Below are 14,285 nucleotides of genomic sequence, written 5' to 3' on the forward strand. Positions count from 1 at the left end.
ATGTCATCTTTACTTTAAATGCTAAATACAGTGTACTTCACCTTAGTTTTTCATGTGATCTTATGTCAGGACATCTCAGCAGATCTTAAACATTCTTAAATTTGTAATCCCACGTGTCAAGTAGAATAAATGTCACAAAAATTATGTAAAATATTGGTCATTTGGAAATTCTATGATCTTTCCATGTGTGTGTAATGAGATTTCAGAAGTCAATATAAATTTGCATGATAGGAATTTATTGACATTGGTGCAAAGCTCTAAATATTGCATTTCAGAAGATAATGTTAAAATAAATGTGTTAAAGATTAAACATAATTTCTTAATAAATACATTTTAGTTACTTAAATATACAAATGTCTTATCAAACTGTGCATGGTCAAACATTTCAATATACTCTGTGCATTTACTCATCAAACAGTATGACTGCATGCAGAACTTTTATATGACCTTAAATTTAAAAAAATTATTGAAATACCTTTGTTTACTTTTTGTTGTCTTTTATCTCTGGGGACAGAGTAATCTGGCCAGTTTGTCCAGTTATTTATTCAAGTAAGAAAGTGAATCAAATATCTACATCCTTGAAACAAACAATAAAGGGCATGTTTTGCCATGTGATATTATAAAGAAACATTTCAAATCACTCATTGCTCTACCATTTTAACTTAACATCCACAATGAGAGAAGCAGAGCATTTTCACTCTAGCACATCTCAGGTCTCTTGGCTGCCCGGCAGCGGAGAACTTTGAGGAAACTGTCAATTTTGTGGGAATCCCTGCGGAAGCAGGACAACAGGAAATGGAAATTGACAAGTCGAGAGGTTTTATCCTGGCCAAGGATGTTGTTGGAAAAAGGGAGAGAGGACAGGTTGTCTGAGGATGAGCCCATCTGAGAGAAGAGAGCAGAAGGGGACAACAAATAAATCAACCCTGCTTAAAGGTGCATTTTAGATTTCTTTCTTTCTATCCAAAAATCATTCAGATTTAGGCTACTTATATTACCCTCTTACAATCAACATGCACAATATATATGCAATGTGAGCTCAGCTGTTCCTAAAAGCGCACTCACCTTGTGAACGACACGCTCCAGACCTGCACCCAGGCTGTTGATGTTGTCTTGCAGCTCTTTGGTCTTGCTATTAATGGTGTTGTGTTCTGGATGTGCCAGGCTGGACGCTTCAGAGGTCAGGAAGGTGAGGGGATCGGACCATGCCAGCAGCAGAGACCGAGCCAAAGAAAGCAACTCATCCTCCTGCAGAAACAATCACATAAAACTTCATTCATTGCCCATCTGTTCCGCTTGTAATTACACACAGGACCACAAGAGGTAGATGTCTACTTATGGTTGTCCCTGCCTGCACATTGAAGTTGGTATTAAAAACGGAAGTTGCAATATTGTGATTTATATCCGAGTGTGACGGCCTCTCGAGCAAGAAAAAATGTAGGGTGCAACCATAGACGGGTGCAACTTGATTTTGTCCACTGGTGACTTTAAAAGGTAGCCTACTTTAACGTAAAGTGATTGTGTCTCTTCAAGAAGACTTGGATTAAACATCTTGATTCATATACCCCCGGTTTCAAAGACAAGGCTTAAATCTAGTCCTAGACTAAAATGCATGTTTCAGCTGTTTTAACTGAAAGCAACTTGCACTGACATATTTTAAAATATGTTTCATTGTTGATATGTTTTATTGTTGACATTGTTTTATGCCAAGATGCACAAAAGTAATGTTTTATTTTAGGGCATGTTTTTAAAAGCTACTTAAACGTCTTAATTAAACTAAGGCCTAAACCTGGATAATCTAAACCCCGTCTGTGTAACCAGGCCATGTTTTTCTATTATGATCTCTTTAAGAACTTTTTGAAGAGTCAAAGTGTTGGTTGAATGGGACTTTCAAAGGAGGGACAGAAATCTCTTAGATATTTCTTCATGAAGATGTTATGAAGATTTGGAACGACATGAGGGTAAGTACATGACCAAATTTTCATTTAATTTAATTTGGGGTGAACTATCACTTTAAGCTAAAATAACAGGCTGAGTAAAAAAAAAAAAAAAGTATAAATAAAAGTTGGAATAGGATGAGGCTCTTAAGACTTCAAATATTTGCAAGCTTTGTAAAGTATTTATATATAAATATATTATATTAACATCATATGTAGAGTGTTTTAATAGTGTTTTTGTATAGATTGTTTTACATGTTATATAAATTAAATTATAATGACTATATAATTTTTTTTATTAAAATTAAAATAATTTATTTATATTATGCCTCATAATATTTCATATTTGTAATTTAACAAAAAACAATGTTTATTTGGTAGAAAAAATAAGCTGGAATAGGAGAAAGTATTTTTACATTTTAAAAAGAGTAAGATGGATGCATGTGTTCTCTTACCGGCACTTTCAGGGCTTGGTCTTTGTCGTTGGGAATTTGAAGGGAGGATGTGTGGCACATTGACGGACGGGGCATCATTACCCTCCCAACAGGAGGAAAGTGAGAATCCTGTGGTCGAAAGGTTTATATCAAAAACAACCAACATCACATCTATGAAAAAAATACCTGTTTGGATAAAACTGAAGTCAAAAATAACCCAGTGACAGTGCATGTAACTGTCACACACTCAATGGACTCTTCCTCACTCCTTGCTGCACTCTCACTCACATACTACACTACCCCAGCATCCCTCACGATTCTCATCTTCTTTCACTTGGATGTGATCACAGTCTCTTCATTGCACTATAAAATACACTTTCTCAGTTAACTCATTGTCTGGTCACCATTATGACGACAGATACCAACCTGAAAAAGATTACTTTCCTGTTCACCATCGTATTCCATTCCAGCATTGTCATCTGCTTGTTTGTCCTCTCCTTTTGTGTTCCTGTTTAGTAGGGATGGGGAAATTAAGCCTCAAAGTACTGAGGCTTTACCCTGACTGTTCCAGGAAAATATTCAAAGCTTCTAGAGCAGCGGTTCTTAATCTAGGGGTCGCAAAGAGGTAGCAGGTGGGTCGCAGGATAACTTTTATTTTGAGTGTATGTATGAAAGACCCGCCTAATAGCACCACCTACCAGCGACATGATATAACAAATTAACAGCTGATTGGAAGTAGTCACATGGGCTTTGCAATTTGTGGCTAGTCATAGCTGGACTGCTGATTAGACATGGAGCAATTTTTAATTGGTGCTGACAAAAAGCATCCAGTTGAGAACAAGGAAAGAAGGCAGAAAAGCAGAAAATATGATGATAAGTACCCGGAATATGGCTTCACTCAGACCAGCGATCGGGGGGATTCCCAACCACAGTATGTGATTTGTGGCAAGGTGTTAGCATGCTAAGACACTTGACAACTAAACACGAATCGCTGCTGACAAAGCCACTTTAATTTTTCCAATGAAAACTACAGGAGCTGTGGGGTCAAAAATCAATGCTACAGAAAGCCACCACGGTGAATTATAGGGTCACACACCTTGTTTATTATTTCTCATTGGATTGCCGAAACTGAGAAGCCACACAATTTAGGTGAGACTTTCTTTTTTCTACCCTGAGCTAAAGAGACTGTTTCTGTTATGTGTGGACAAAGTGCTGCTGATCAATTAGCATTTATTCCAGTCTCAAATGATATAGTGACTAGATGTATTGGGCGAATGGCAACAGATGTGAAAGAGCAGATAATCACAAAAATCAAGCTTATTTTCTCTCCAACTTAACAAGAGCACCAATATTGCAGGAGAAGCACAATTAATGGTTTACGTTAGATTTGTCGGTGAAGGACAAATTACGGAGTATGTTCTGTTTTGTCGCCCTCTTTCCGAACATGCAACAGGTGAGGAATTTTTTGCCACATTGGATTCATTTGTACGTGAACATGACATTTAATTGAAGACCTATGTGGGTATTTGCTCCGACGGAGCAGGGGCAATGACTGGCGCAAACAGTGGATTGATGACAAAAGTACTGGCTGTCTCTCTATTTTTAGTATGAACGCATTGCATGATACACAGGCAAGCCCATGTGGCTAAGAAAATGCCACCTGATATGAAACAAGTGATGGATGAAGCGGTCCACACAGTCGCAATGCGATAAATACAAGCCATTATCATTACTACTTACCTGTTTGATCTGGATCCATTGTCTTACCTGAATGCTCACCTGTGTCTTTAATAAACCTGCTTTGGGTTCTTTCCATCATTCATTGTCAGAGTCAACATTACAGATGACCAGACCTACCAACACTGTGCCAACATTTTGCACTCCCTGATTTAGCTACTCTGTGTCCCTGACGAGTCCCTGTTCACTCTCACCCAAGATGGCCACCTGGAGGAGTATGTGGAGGATTTCCTTGAGATCTGTCACGAGTTGCGCTGGGATAAGACCCTTACATCCTTTGGAGTGGGATGGATGACATACTCGACCAGATGTTACTGTTGAGTGAGGGTCATAGTTCCTTGGTGGACTTCATTGATTATACCCTGTGGGTTTGTGGATCTTCATACAGTGGGGAAAGTGGAGGAGCAGACCCACCAACCCATCTTCCCAGTACGAGTAGCTCCACCTCAGCTCCACCTCGGCTCCACCTTGGCTCCACGCTCCCTCGGCTCCACCATGGTCTATCATCCCTCAGGCTTCGCCTAAGCTCCCTAATCCCTCTGGCTCCACCTTGGTCAATCTTTGCTCTGGCACCGCTTTGGACTTGTGGATCTCCTGCCGAGCCTCGACCCACCACCCCTCTGGCTCCGCCGGGCTCTTTCCGGTTCTGCCATCATCCTCAATCACACCGACTCTGCCCAGGTGATCCTATCACAGTCTCGTCAATGCCCTATAAAAGACACTCACTCAGTTAACTCATTGTCTGATTACCATTATGACTACAGACTCTACATCCTGTGAATAATACCAACCTAAGTAGATACTTGCCTGCTCTCCATCTTCCATTCCACTCCAGCATTGTCATCTCCTCGTTTGTCTTCTCCTCATGTGGTCCAAGGACTCTATTGTATACTGCTCTGCCATTACCATTACTGTTTGATCTGGATCCATTGTCTTACCTGTAAACTCCCCTGTGTCTTCAATAAACCTGCTTTGGGTTATTTCCATCAACCATTGTCTGAGTAAACGTTAACGTAACAATATGCACTTTTTTTTTTTACTTTTTTTTTAACAAGGGTGTTTAGTACTGACCAGGTCATTGGTGAGAGAGGTGCTGAGAGAGTGAAGTTTGTCTGAAAGTTGAGAGGCTCTTTCCAGTAAATCATTCAGACCGACACCATTGATTGAGGCAAATGCACACATCAGGACAGTCACTGAAAAGAAAAGAGAAAAAGGAACAGTTAAACAGTATTGTCATCAGGAGTATGGACAAAGAAGAAAGGCAGATAGAGGGAGCTGAAATCAAGTTAGCATAAACCGAAAACCGAAAAAGGGATGTTACAAGGGAGTAGAGATAAAGTGTAAAATGTGGTGGGCAAAGGTTAGATTGAGGAAGATAAGGTTTGCTTACCTGCAAAGTATAGTCTAGATCCTTCAGCCATCATTTTAACTGGATTCTTTATTCTCGTACTTGAATCTTTGCAATCTGCGTTCCTCTCCTGAACGTTTCATTATATAGACATACTCCTTTCATTTGGGTATGCAGTAAGTTTTACACTCCAGGTGTATTGTACCTAAACTAGTTCAGTCCTGAAACTAATGAAAAACATTGTTTTGAGAGTTTCGTTAATCAATATTGATAAGCTGCTTGAGTAGATACAGGAGGGTAAAATTCACCAGCAGTCACATGAAGTGCCAAATAAATAAATGTAAAACATTCTTTCTTTTAATTACTGGATGGAGAAACTTCTGAATATAGAGCTAATTTCAAGTGAAAAGGGGATTTTGGTGAAATGAGTGTTTAGTGTGATTCGATTACTTTAGGATCTGGAATGGAAGAACAAATGGAAAATGAAACAGACTGCACCACTCTGGAGGTACCCATTCTGCACTCTTGCAGCCATGTGCCGTTTAAAGAAAGTCTACACATTACAGACCCTTCCCCCATGTGGAAACATTCATTTGTCATGTCCTGCTGTGGACTGAGGGCTTTTATGGCCTTTTTGTTTCTTTTCTTTTCTTTCCTGGTTTCTGTATGTCTGAATGTGCTGGTTAAACCCAATTCTTATGAAAGTTTCCTGTTCTATGTTGCCTTGTTTTTGATTTTTTGTTTTTCCATGTCTGTGTGGGGAAATTCTTCTGTTACCCCCTCTTGCTTCTGTGTAAAATTTGTTTGGAAAACACACACGCACGCACACACACACACACACACACACACACACACACACACACATGCACACATATTCCATAGACATAATGATTTTTATACTGTACAAACTGTATATTCTCTCCCCCAAACACAACCCTCACAAAAAACCTTCTATATTTTTTCATTTTCAAAAAATATTCTGTATGGTTTATAAGCTATTTTCCCCACAACTGTTTCTGGTATCGACTGGTATCTTCCCTTAACGTTCGCATAACCAAGAAAAAACGTTTTAAAATCATTTTTAAAAAACTGTCACTGATTTTACTATTATTGTTATTTATTGTTTTTATTGAGCCATTTACAGTGCATAACCTTACACAGCCTTGAAATGTAAAACTTTAAGGCCTTATGTAACATTTTATCTTAGAAATTTTATGTTATGTTAAAATCATTCATTAAATCTGTTTGCTCAAATTTGGTTAAATTATTTCCAAACTGCTCATAAATTTCAGGGAACTTACATTTCACATATATTTTAGGGAACTTATAAATTTAACTTGACAAACCCCTAAAGACCTCATCAGTAGACCCACACCCCACTGCCATAACATTATGTATTGAAGGACAACAATTCCAATAAACAGCTTTGTAATATTAAAGCTAGAACAGTTTTGTATCCTAGTGTGCCCGCTGCATTATGGGGCGTTTCTTCTCCTCAAAGACTCCTTGAAAAGGAGGCGTGGGGCTACTCAGTTCAACAACATTCATTTTGTTTTTCAGTTAACTCTTGCCAGATCCTTCCGGGCTGCAGATCCAGGTAAAGTAATTGGTTGGCATTTAATGCAAATGTAATTAAAAACACTTTAGCTCGTTGACAGCAGTGTAAATATACATGAATGAGAGTTGATTGTTCAGAGAACACGGTGTTCTGGTCGCAGTTTAGTACCTCCGTCATTTTCAGATGCGCCTGTTGCTTTCAGTCATTTGTTCCTACAGGTTTTATCGCATAGGCTACTCTTGATTTAGACCGACAGGTAGGCTTAACCAAGCTTAACTTTTCAAATGACCGTTGAGGAGATGAGTTTTTGCAGAGATCCGCAAAAGTTTCAGACACTCGAAAAGTAACAGGTATGCCTCTTTTTTTGCAGTTAAAAGTATCCACTTCACTTGCGTTTTAAAAATAATGGCATGATAGGTAACTTAGCGTTAAACGTTAAGCTACGAATTTGACATTATTTTTCTCAATTTTCAAAAAATTCACTTTTTTTTATTAATGAATATCTGACCAAACAATATATCAAAAGAAAGAAAAAATATACTGGCTTAGGCTACTTTCTTTTTCCTTTTTCTTTTTTTAAAAAGCAACATTTTGAACAAAAAGCTGATAAAAATGCGTTTTTGTCAAAGACTAGGCTACGTCCGAGCTTCAGTAAGCCTAACACATTTTGGCCTCGGGGCTCGAGGTCCGAGGCTTTGGCCCCGCCCTGCACGTATCCCTGGCTCTCACTTACCCCACAGTGAAAAGCAGCTACTGTAATGCGCAACTCACAATAGTTTAAAGGGGAAGTTATAAATACTAGACCTATGTGATGCGCTCTAAAGTGGCTGGTTTTGACTTTATATATATATATATATATATATATATATATATATATATATATATATATATATATATATATATATATATATATATATATATATATATATATATATATATATATATATATACCTCCTATGGCGTCGTATTATAATAAATATTATTTAATTAATCTGTATACATGAGCTACACTAGTATACATAAATGTAAATATGGGGAAGGTAAGCCTTTGTTTTTAGTTTAATACCTAAAAATAGTTAAATAAAAAAGCTGTAAAATGTGTTAATATTTGTAAAAAAAAAAAAAAAAAAAAAAAAGGGCTTTATTGAACCTTTTTAATGCTTTTGATTTAAATTTTTTAGTTTTTGTTTATACTCATGCACACCCCTAATGTATCTGTAAACCTTATAACCCAATAACTGAAATATAATAAATTGGATATCATTTAAATTCTGTTACTTTTATATGAAAAACAGCTGGTGCTTGAGAAGCCTTGAAGCAGTGCACATGTCATGAAAACATGTTGCCATTAGGGGGTGTCCATGCACAGTCCATGACATAACACAGCAAATAGTGCCGCTTTCTGTGTCCAAATGCAAGTTTCTCTGCTGCATACTTCTCATCGTAATTTTTTACTCACTGTGCCTTTAGGTGAAGAAAGAAACACACTTATTTGCTTTTTTTGTGTTTGAAGGACCAAACTTTTAAAATGGTGTCTTTGCTGAGTATGGTGGAAGCAGTTTGATCTCTTGCGCATGCACACATATGTGCACTCTCATGTCTACCCCCCCCCCACCCTGTACTATGTACACTCCCCCTCCCTCTTGCCAACTCTAACTCCCCATTCTCTTTTTTTCTTCTGCACATGCAACCACAGGAGCGCACAGAGCAGGCACGCATAAACACCAACACCATAGACCATGTCGGACTCAGAGACTGCAGCTCCTGCCGAGACCGCTGTCCCAGCACCCTGTGTGGCCATCAAGGCAGATTTAGACAAATGGTAAGTGACTAGGGTAGCAGTCATGTATAGTCCATAATACAACCCTGTATGGACCGCATTAATATTTGTTAAATTCTGATTCTTCGATATGTAGGTTTATTCCCAAATAGCTTTATCGTAGGTCTCAAATAGTTAGGACCGTGGTGGGATTTATGATTATCAGTAGAATTATGATATGCTGTGTAAATTCTACATTGTGATGGCGATCCAAAATGGAGGGAAGGAAGGACCTTTCGACGAATGCGAAGTGAAAGGTTCGCGCAGAGGGATCCAGTATTTTTAATAAGATGTAACTCGATTAACTTTTGTGAGTTTTTTAAATGGTTTGATTGGTGTCAGTTTTATCCAAGTTGGCAGCAGCAGTGGGGGGTGACGAGGTTGCTCATTAAGAGCATTCTGGGCTTTTTCTTCAACTTTAGTTCTTCCTCACGGCTGATTGGCCATTGGGAATGTGACTACGTCATACTTTTCCTCTCGCTCGTCCTCCCATCCCTATTTTACCCTATCAGTCTTCGCCATTTCTGTCCCTGCAGTCTCCATGGGCTCGCTTTGTCATGTTTGAGGGTTGACCACTTAAATGAGAGGGAATTACTGATGTTTGCGAATAAACCTTTTCTCCGTTTTTCCCGTTTTTGAAAATGAAGGGGATTGTGATGGCAAGTGATGAATGTTCATTTGAAATGTTATGTCTTCTCTACTTTTTATGGTTTCATTGTGTACCCTTTCTCCTGATCATTAACACCAGCCATTGCTCAAGCTGTATTTTGACCCGAATCCCCACACCCACTAACCCACCCAAAAATGCAGATTGGCTGCTTTTGGTGTTTGTAGTGTCGACAGGCCTGGGCATCATGAAAACGCAGATAAGGTTGCACAGACCCTGACCTTTGGTGTGCTAGGACCTGATAGGGGGAGGGTGTGGGGTTAAGAATTTGGTTGAATAATGTGTCACCGTTCCATCTGAAGCATGCCCTGTCTATCACAATCACCTCCATTTACAGGATATAAAACCAACAAAATCCACTAATCCAGAAAGCATTGGTGAGAGGGCTGGAAAAATGGAGAAAATTTGCAAACATCAGTAATTTCCTCTCATGTGAGCAGTCACCACTCAAACATGAGAATGGGAGGCTGCAGGGACAGACATGACTAAGACTATTGGGAAAAATATGGAATGGCAGAACTGTTTACAGTTGAATCTCTATTAGCAGGTCAGTTTGTCATTGACCTTTCTGTGATCATTTTGACCAGCATCTTGCATGTGTTGCTGACTAGCTGAATGCTTAAACTCACTGAAGGCCGACCTTTAAGTAACGTACACCACACTGGTATTTATAGTGCACTCGTACATGGTTATGTGTAGATGTGTGTTTCTGTTATTTATTTTACAGCGTGACATGTTCTATTTACTGGATCATTTTACACCTGGTCTAAGCATGTCACAGCGGCCATCTTGTCTGTTTTTTTGTCATGCTACTCCACAAAGGGGATTCATCATGGGCTTTAAAATCAGAAGAGGATTACCGTTACAGGTTTAACCCCAGAAGCCAGCAGTTATTCACTGGGAGAATGTATCTGGTAGTGTGTTGTGGAACATTTGACCTTCAGATCTCTTGTTGCTGCTCTCTGGAAGTGTAAATGTGTACATTTCATATGACCTTATGACCTTGAGGTGTTCTCTATCTTTTACTAACTCAGCCATAGAGTTAGGATACAGCCATTTTATTTTAGGTGTGTCCTTTCAAGAATTACAATGCAAAGCAAAAGTTAATCTTTTTCACTCAAAGCAATCCCCCCCCCCTCCTCTCATTTATGTTAGCATGCCTGTTCCTGTAGCAGTTGGAATGCATTATTCTAGTTTTGCAGAAGCCCCCCTCAGGGTAAACAGTGTTACTCAATCTATCAATAAACAAAGACCTGTGGTTCATCAGCACATGATGAGCTTAGTTGAAGGAGCTCCACATACTAATCAATTGCATATGGACTCAGTAGTTATTAGATTCTAGTTGAATTGTTCTATAGCCAAGTAAAGCTATCCAATTTTTTAAGAGTACTATTTCCTGTTTGTTGTGTTTAAGAGCACTCCTGAGCCGTGCCCTTTTTCCTTTTGCATTATATATGTGGAGGACTGGCCATCATGTGAATTATTCAGTCTTAATTTGGGGAAGGTGATCATCATCTTCCCATTTGACTGTTAATTTTTTGCTATCATTGTAGTTTTACACCCCAGAGGTGTTCCAATATTTGACTCCCAAACAGCACACTTCGGTTTATTTAATGCACTCTTGCAGTGATTTAACACATTTAACAATGTATCTGTCTTGAAGGAATTGTTATCATTTACTCACCCTCATGTGATTCCAAATCGTTCATTCTTCTGCAGAACACAAAACAAGATATTCTGAAGAATGTTGGTAACCAAACAGTTCCTCACCTTTTTTTGTGGAACTTAAAATATGTTCTAAGACATACAGTTTGGGAACAACATGAGAGAGGAAGAGAGTAAATTATTACAGAATGTTCATTTTTGAGTGAACTACCCATTTAACACTAGTTTTTAAATAGATTGTGCTTTTTTAACCATTTATTTTTATACCACAGGTTAAAGAGTTTCAATATTTGACTCCCAAATCAAAAATAACCATGTTCTGGTTCATTTATATGCAGACCAAAACATGAGTGGTTTTCCAGTTGACCTAAAATGGTTTTGTGATCTCCAGTTATTGGTTGCTGAGGATAAGGACATAATCTGACCCTAATTGTTTTTTGTACTATAGAAGGTAGCTTGTCTCACACTGTTGATTAGTCTTGTTTCACAATGGTCCATTCTCCCCATGCATGTCCTCTCTGAATCCCTGAAGTATTAAAATGGCTGCCTATGAAAAGGAAATGCCCTTGGCGAGTGCAATCCCCCATGCATCCATATACCTACGTCACATGGCTTATTAGAACCAGTCTACATAAGGCTCTTTATATTTAAATTGACCAGCTGTGTGTTACATCACAGCTCACTGAGGAAAGGGAGAGCTCGCTTATGTCAGTGTGTGAGATGCAGCAGATGATCTGTGGGGGAGGAGACACTGAAATCATTTTCTAACCAGTGGAGGGGCTCTCTCTGTCACGACATCTCCCTCTTTTAGCAGAAGGCATGTCTCTTTTTCATTACCTGCTTGCTTTGTCACGTGAATCTAGGGCTCTCTCGTTCAGATGGATTATCTGCCTCCCTCTCTTTGCATTTTTTTCCCTCCCTTCGCCCTGTTATTCCAGCCCTTGTTTTCGCTCCATCACTCTAATGCAGTGTGTCAGTGTCTGCCGTTGTTTGGTGTGGAGAGGCTCAAATAATCTCACTCGCACAAATGGATTCATACTGTCTCATTCAGTCCCAGTAGAATCCGGCCTGTCATGAATTCACATTTTATGAAAGACACAACTAAAGACACAACTAAAGTAATGTATATGTCTTTACAGTGTGTGGTACAGAACTTTTTTTTTTTACACAGTTTAGCATTTTTTAAGTTGTATATGTGATATGTTGATGTGAATGAGTGTGTGTATAGGCCCATGTGTGCTGGAGTAATGACCGTGTGTTCTGTGTGCTTCAGTGTAAAGGAGAATGGCGAGGAAGCGTGTAAGGAGCTGATGGAGGCGTTTGCTGCCTGTGTGAAGAGCAATGCTGAGGCTTCATGAGGAGCTCAACATGTAGGAAAAGTAATGCATATTAACTTGCTTCATTCCCCTCAACTTTGTCAGATGTATATTTTATTTATGTCAGTTCAGGCATTGTTATGTACTGTCACAGTGTGGACCATTAGATATGAATGGTCTAATAATTGGGGATACATAGAATAAATACAAATAAATGTATTCATTTTTTAAATATATTGATTTAACATTTTTAATGTGTTTAACTTCATGATTGAGACAACTTTTCAATTTCTTTAAAATGCATTTCTACCACACACACACACACACACACACACACACACACACACACACACACACACACACACACACACACACACACACACACACACACACACACACACATATATAATATATATTGTGCATCCCTAATAAAAATAGTCAATAGCTCAATCGCATTGATGAATTTTGTAACTGTCATCATCATATTTGTATTTGTTCTCAGGGGTTTACTGCACTGAGTCCTCCACCTTCCCAGCATTCCCTGTAGCTCATGGCACTGGACTAAATGATGGGGTTTGTGGTTTGGCAGCAGAGACCATACTTGTGTCTCTTCCCTTCTCTACTCATGTGAAGCTTACATGGATTCCAAAAACCACCAACCTCCCCTCCCCTTTTATGGCTGTTTGTATTGATCTGTTTGTTGACAGTTTGGAAGACCTCATTATTTGATGTAAATGGTGTCTCAGATGCTTACAAAATTGAATAAAGATTTTAAAATGGTTCAGCATGGTAAATGAATTTGTTTCTCAAACAAAAACGGCTCTCATTAACTCACTTAGCAGATCCTACCTAGCCAAAGGTGACTTCTAATGAGTGGTTTTATTTATATACAAGTTCAAACCTTTAAGGTGGCTGCAGTGAAGTGGATTGTAGGCAAGGATTATGTAGATCTTTGTAATGGGTTTAGGTGAACTAAAGAAGGAGATTAGAGTGTTAGTGACATTAGAAAGCTTAAACTCCTCACTTTGACTCATTAAGACGCACACAAATACACCCATTCAAATCCCCAACTGCACTGATCTCATCATTCAATCAATCAGATCTAAGGCACTTTCCTGAGCTGATCTATTAGCAAGCAAGCTAGAAGTGTGAAGACTTGTTCTATAACCAAGAAAAACTAAATCCTAAGGGTTTGGACTATGCTCACACATGTAGTAAAGGCTGGTTTCGTCTCATTTAAATAGTTCAAAACAAGAAATGTGAGCTAATTAACAATGCAAAAGCCTTGTCACACCAATTTCACCGCTTGCATAAGCAGAGAAAATGCTGATTATAGTTGGATGATGATGTCCATGAAGGACTGATCAAATGTTGAGATTGTTGTTTGTGAGTTAAAGAAAAGGAAAACATTTTAGGACCAAAGGCTTCAGTTGACAAAAAAGATATGGAATCCCTATTCTAGATAATACCTCAGTTGTGACATTGTGTCAATGTGAAACAAGTTTGATTTCTATAATCTTATTTCAGCCATTTTAAGGCACTATTTACAAAAGAGCTTAAAATAGGCAAATGCAAAGTTAATCACTACCTTTCATAGTTTGTTTTATGCAAGATATGCTAAATGTTTTTGTTTGTTTCCATGCATAGTCAATGCTCAGTTGCAGGAAGGAACAATGAGATGATGATCAGATAATAAAACAGCTTTAATAATCCCCACTCAAAAAAAAAAAAGTGTTTTACAAACTCTGCTGCATTAACGAGTAAACAGACAGCAACTTAAGCCAAATGAATGAAATAATGATTC

The 14,285-nt window shown here is 38.5% G+C and overlaps 1 protein-coding gene and 1 long non-coding RNA gene across 5 annotated transcripts; one reads left to right on the top strand and one right to left on the bottom strand.

Annotated features, from left to right (window-relative positions):
- Positions 1-216: 216 nt before the first annotated feature.
- On the bottom strand, positions 217-5,532 carry prl (prolactin; the record flags this gene model as incomplete). Of its 3 annotated transcripts, XM_081368381.1 has the most annotated exons (5): positions 217-885; positions 1,066-1,248; positions 2,393-2,500; positions 5,180-5,301; positions 5,499-5,532. In XM_081368381.1, 5 exons carry the CDS (start codon positions 5,530-5,532, stop codon positions 700-702), a joined length of 633 nt encoding a protein of 210 aa, XP_081224507.1. In that variant the 3' UTR covers positions 217-699. The 3 variants fall into 3 exon arrangements, with proteins under 3 accessions (XP_081224507.1, XP_081224509.1, XP_081224508.1); XM_081368383.1 differs by lacking the exons at positions 5,180-5,301; positions 5,499-5,532 and adding an exon at positions 2,812-3,054; XM_081368382.1 differs by lacking the exons at positions 5,180-5,301; positions 5,499-5,532 and adding an exon at positions 2,798-3,054.
- On the top strand, positions 3,166-14,200 carry LOC308692424. Of its 2 annotated transcripts, XR_014030337.1 has the most exons (6): positions 3,166-3,302; positions 3,405-3,520; positions 7,017-7,053; positions 8,711-8,836; positions 12,439-12,544; positions 12,984-14,200. It is a non-coding gene; the product is annotated as an uncharacterized lncRNA (long non-coding RNA). The 2 variants fall into 2 exon arrangements; XR_014030338.1 differs by lacking the exons at positions 3,166-3,302; positions 3,405-3,520 and having other exon boundaries at positions 6,926-7,053.
- Positions 14,201-14,285: the final 85 nt, after the last annotated feature.

The sequence above is a fragment of the Scardinius erythrophthalmus genome, assembly GCF_964197995.2.
Source record: "Scardinius erythrophthalmus genome assembly, chromosome: 1".
Taxonomy (NCBI): domain Eukaryota; kingdom Metazoa; phylum Chordata; class Actinopteri; order Cypriniformes; family Leuciscidae; genus Scardinius; species Scardinius erythrophthalmus.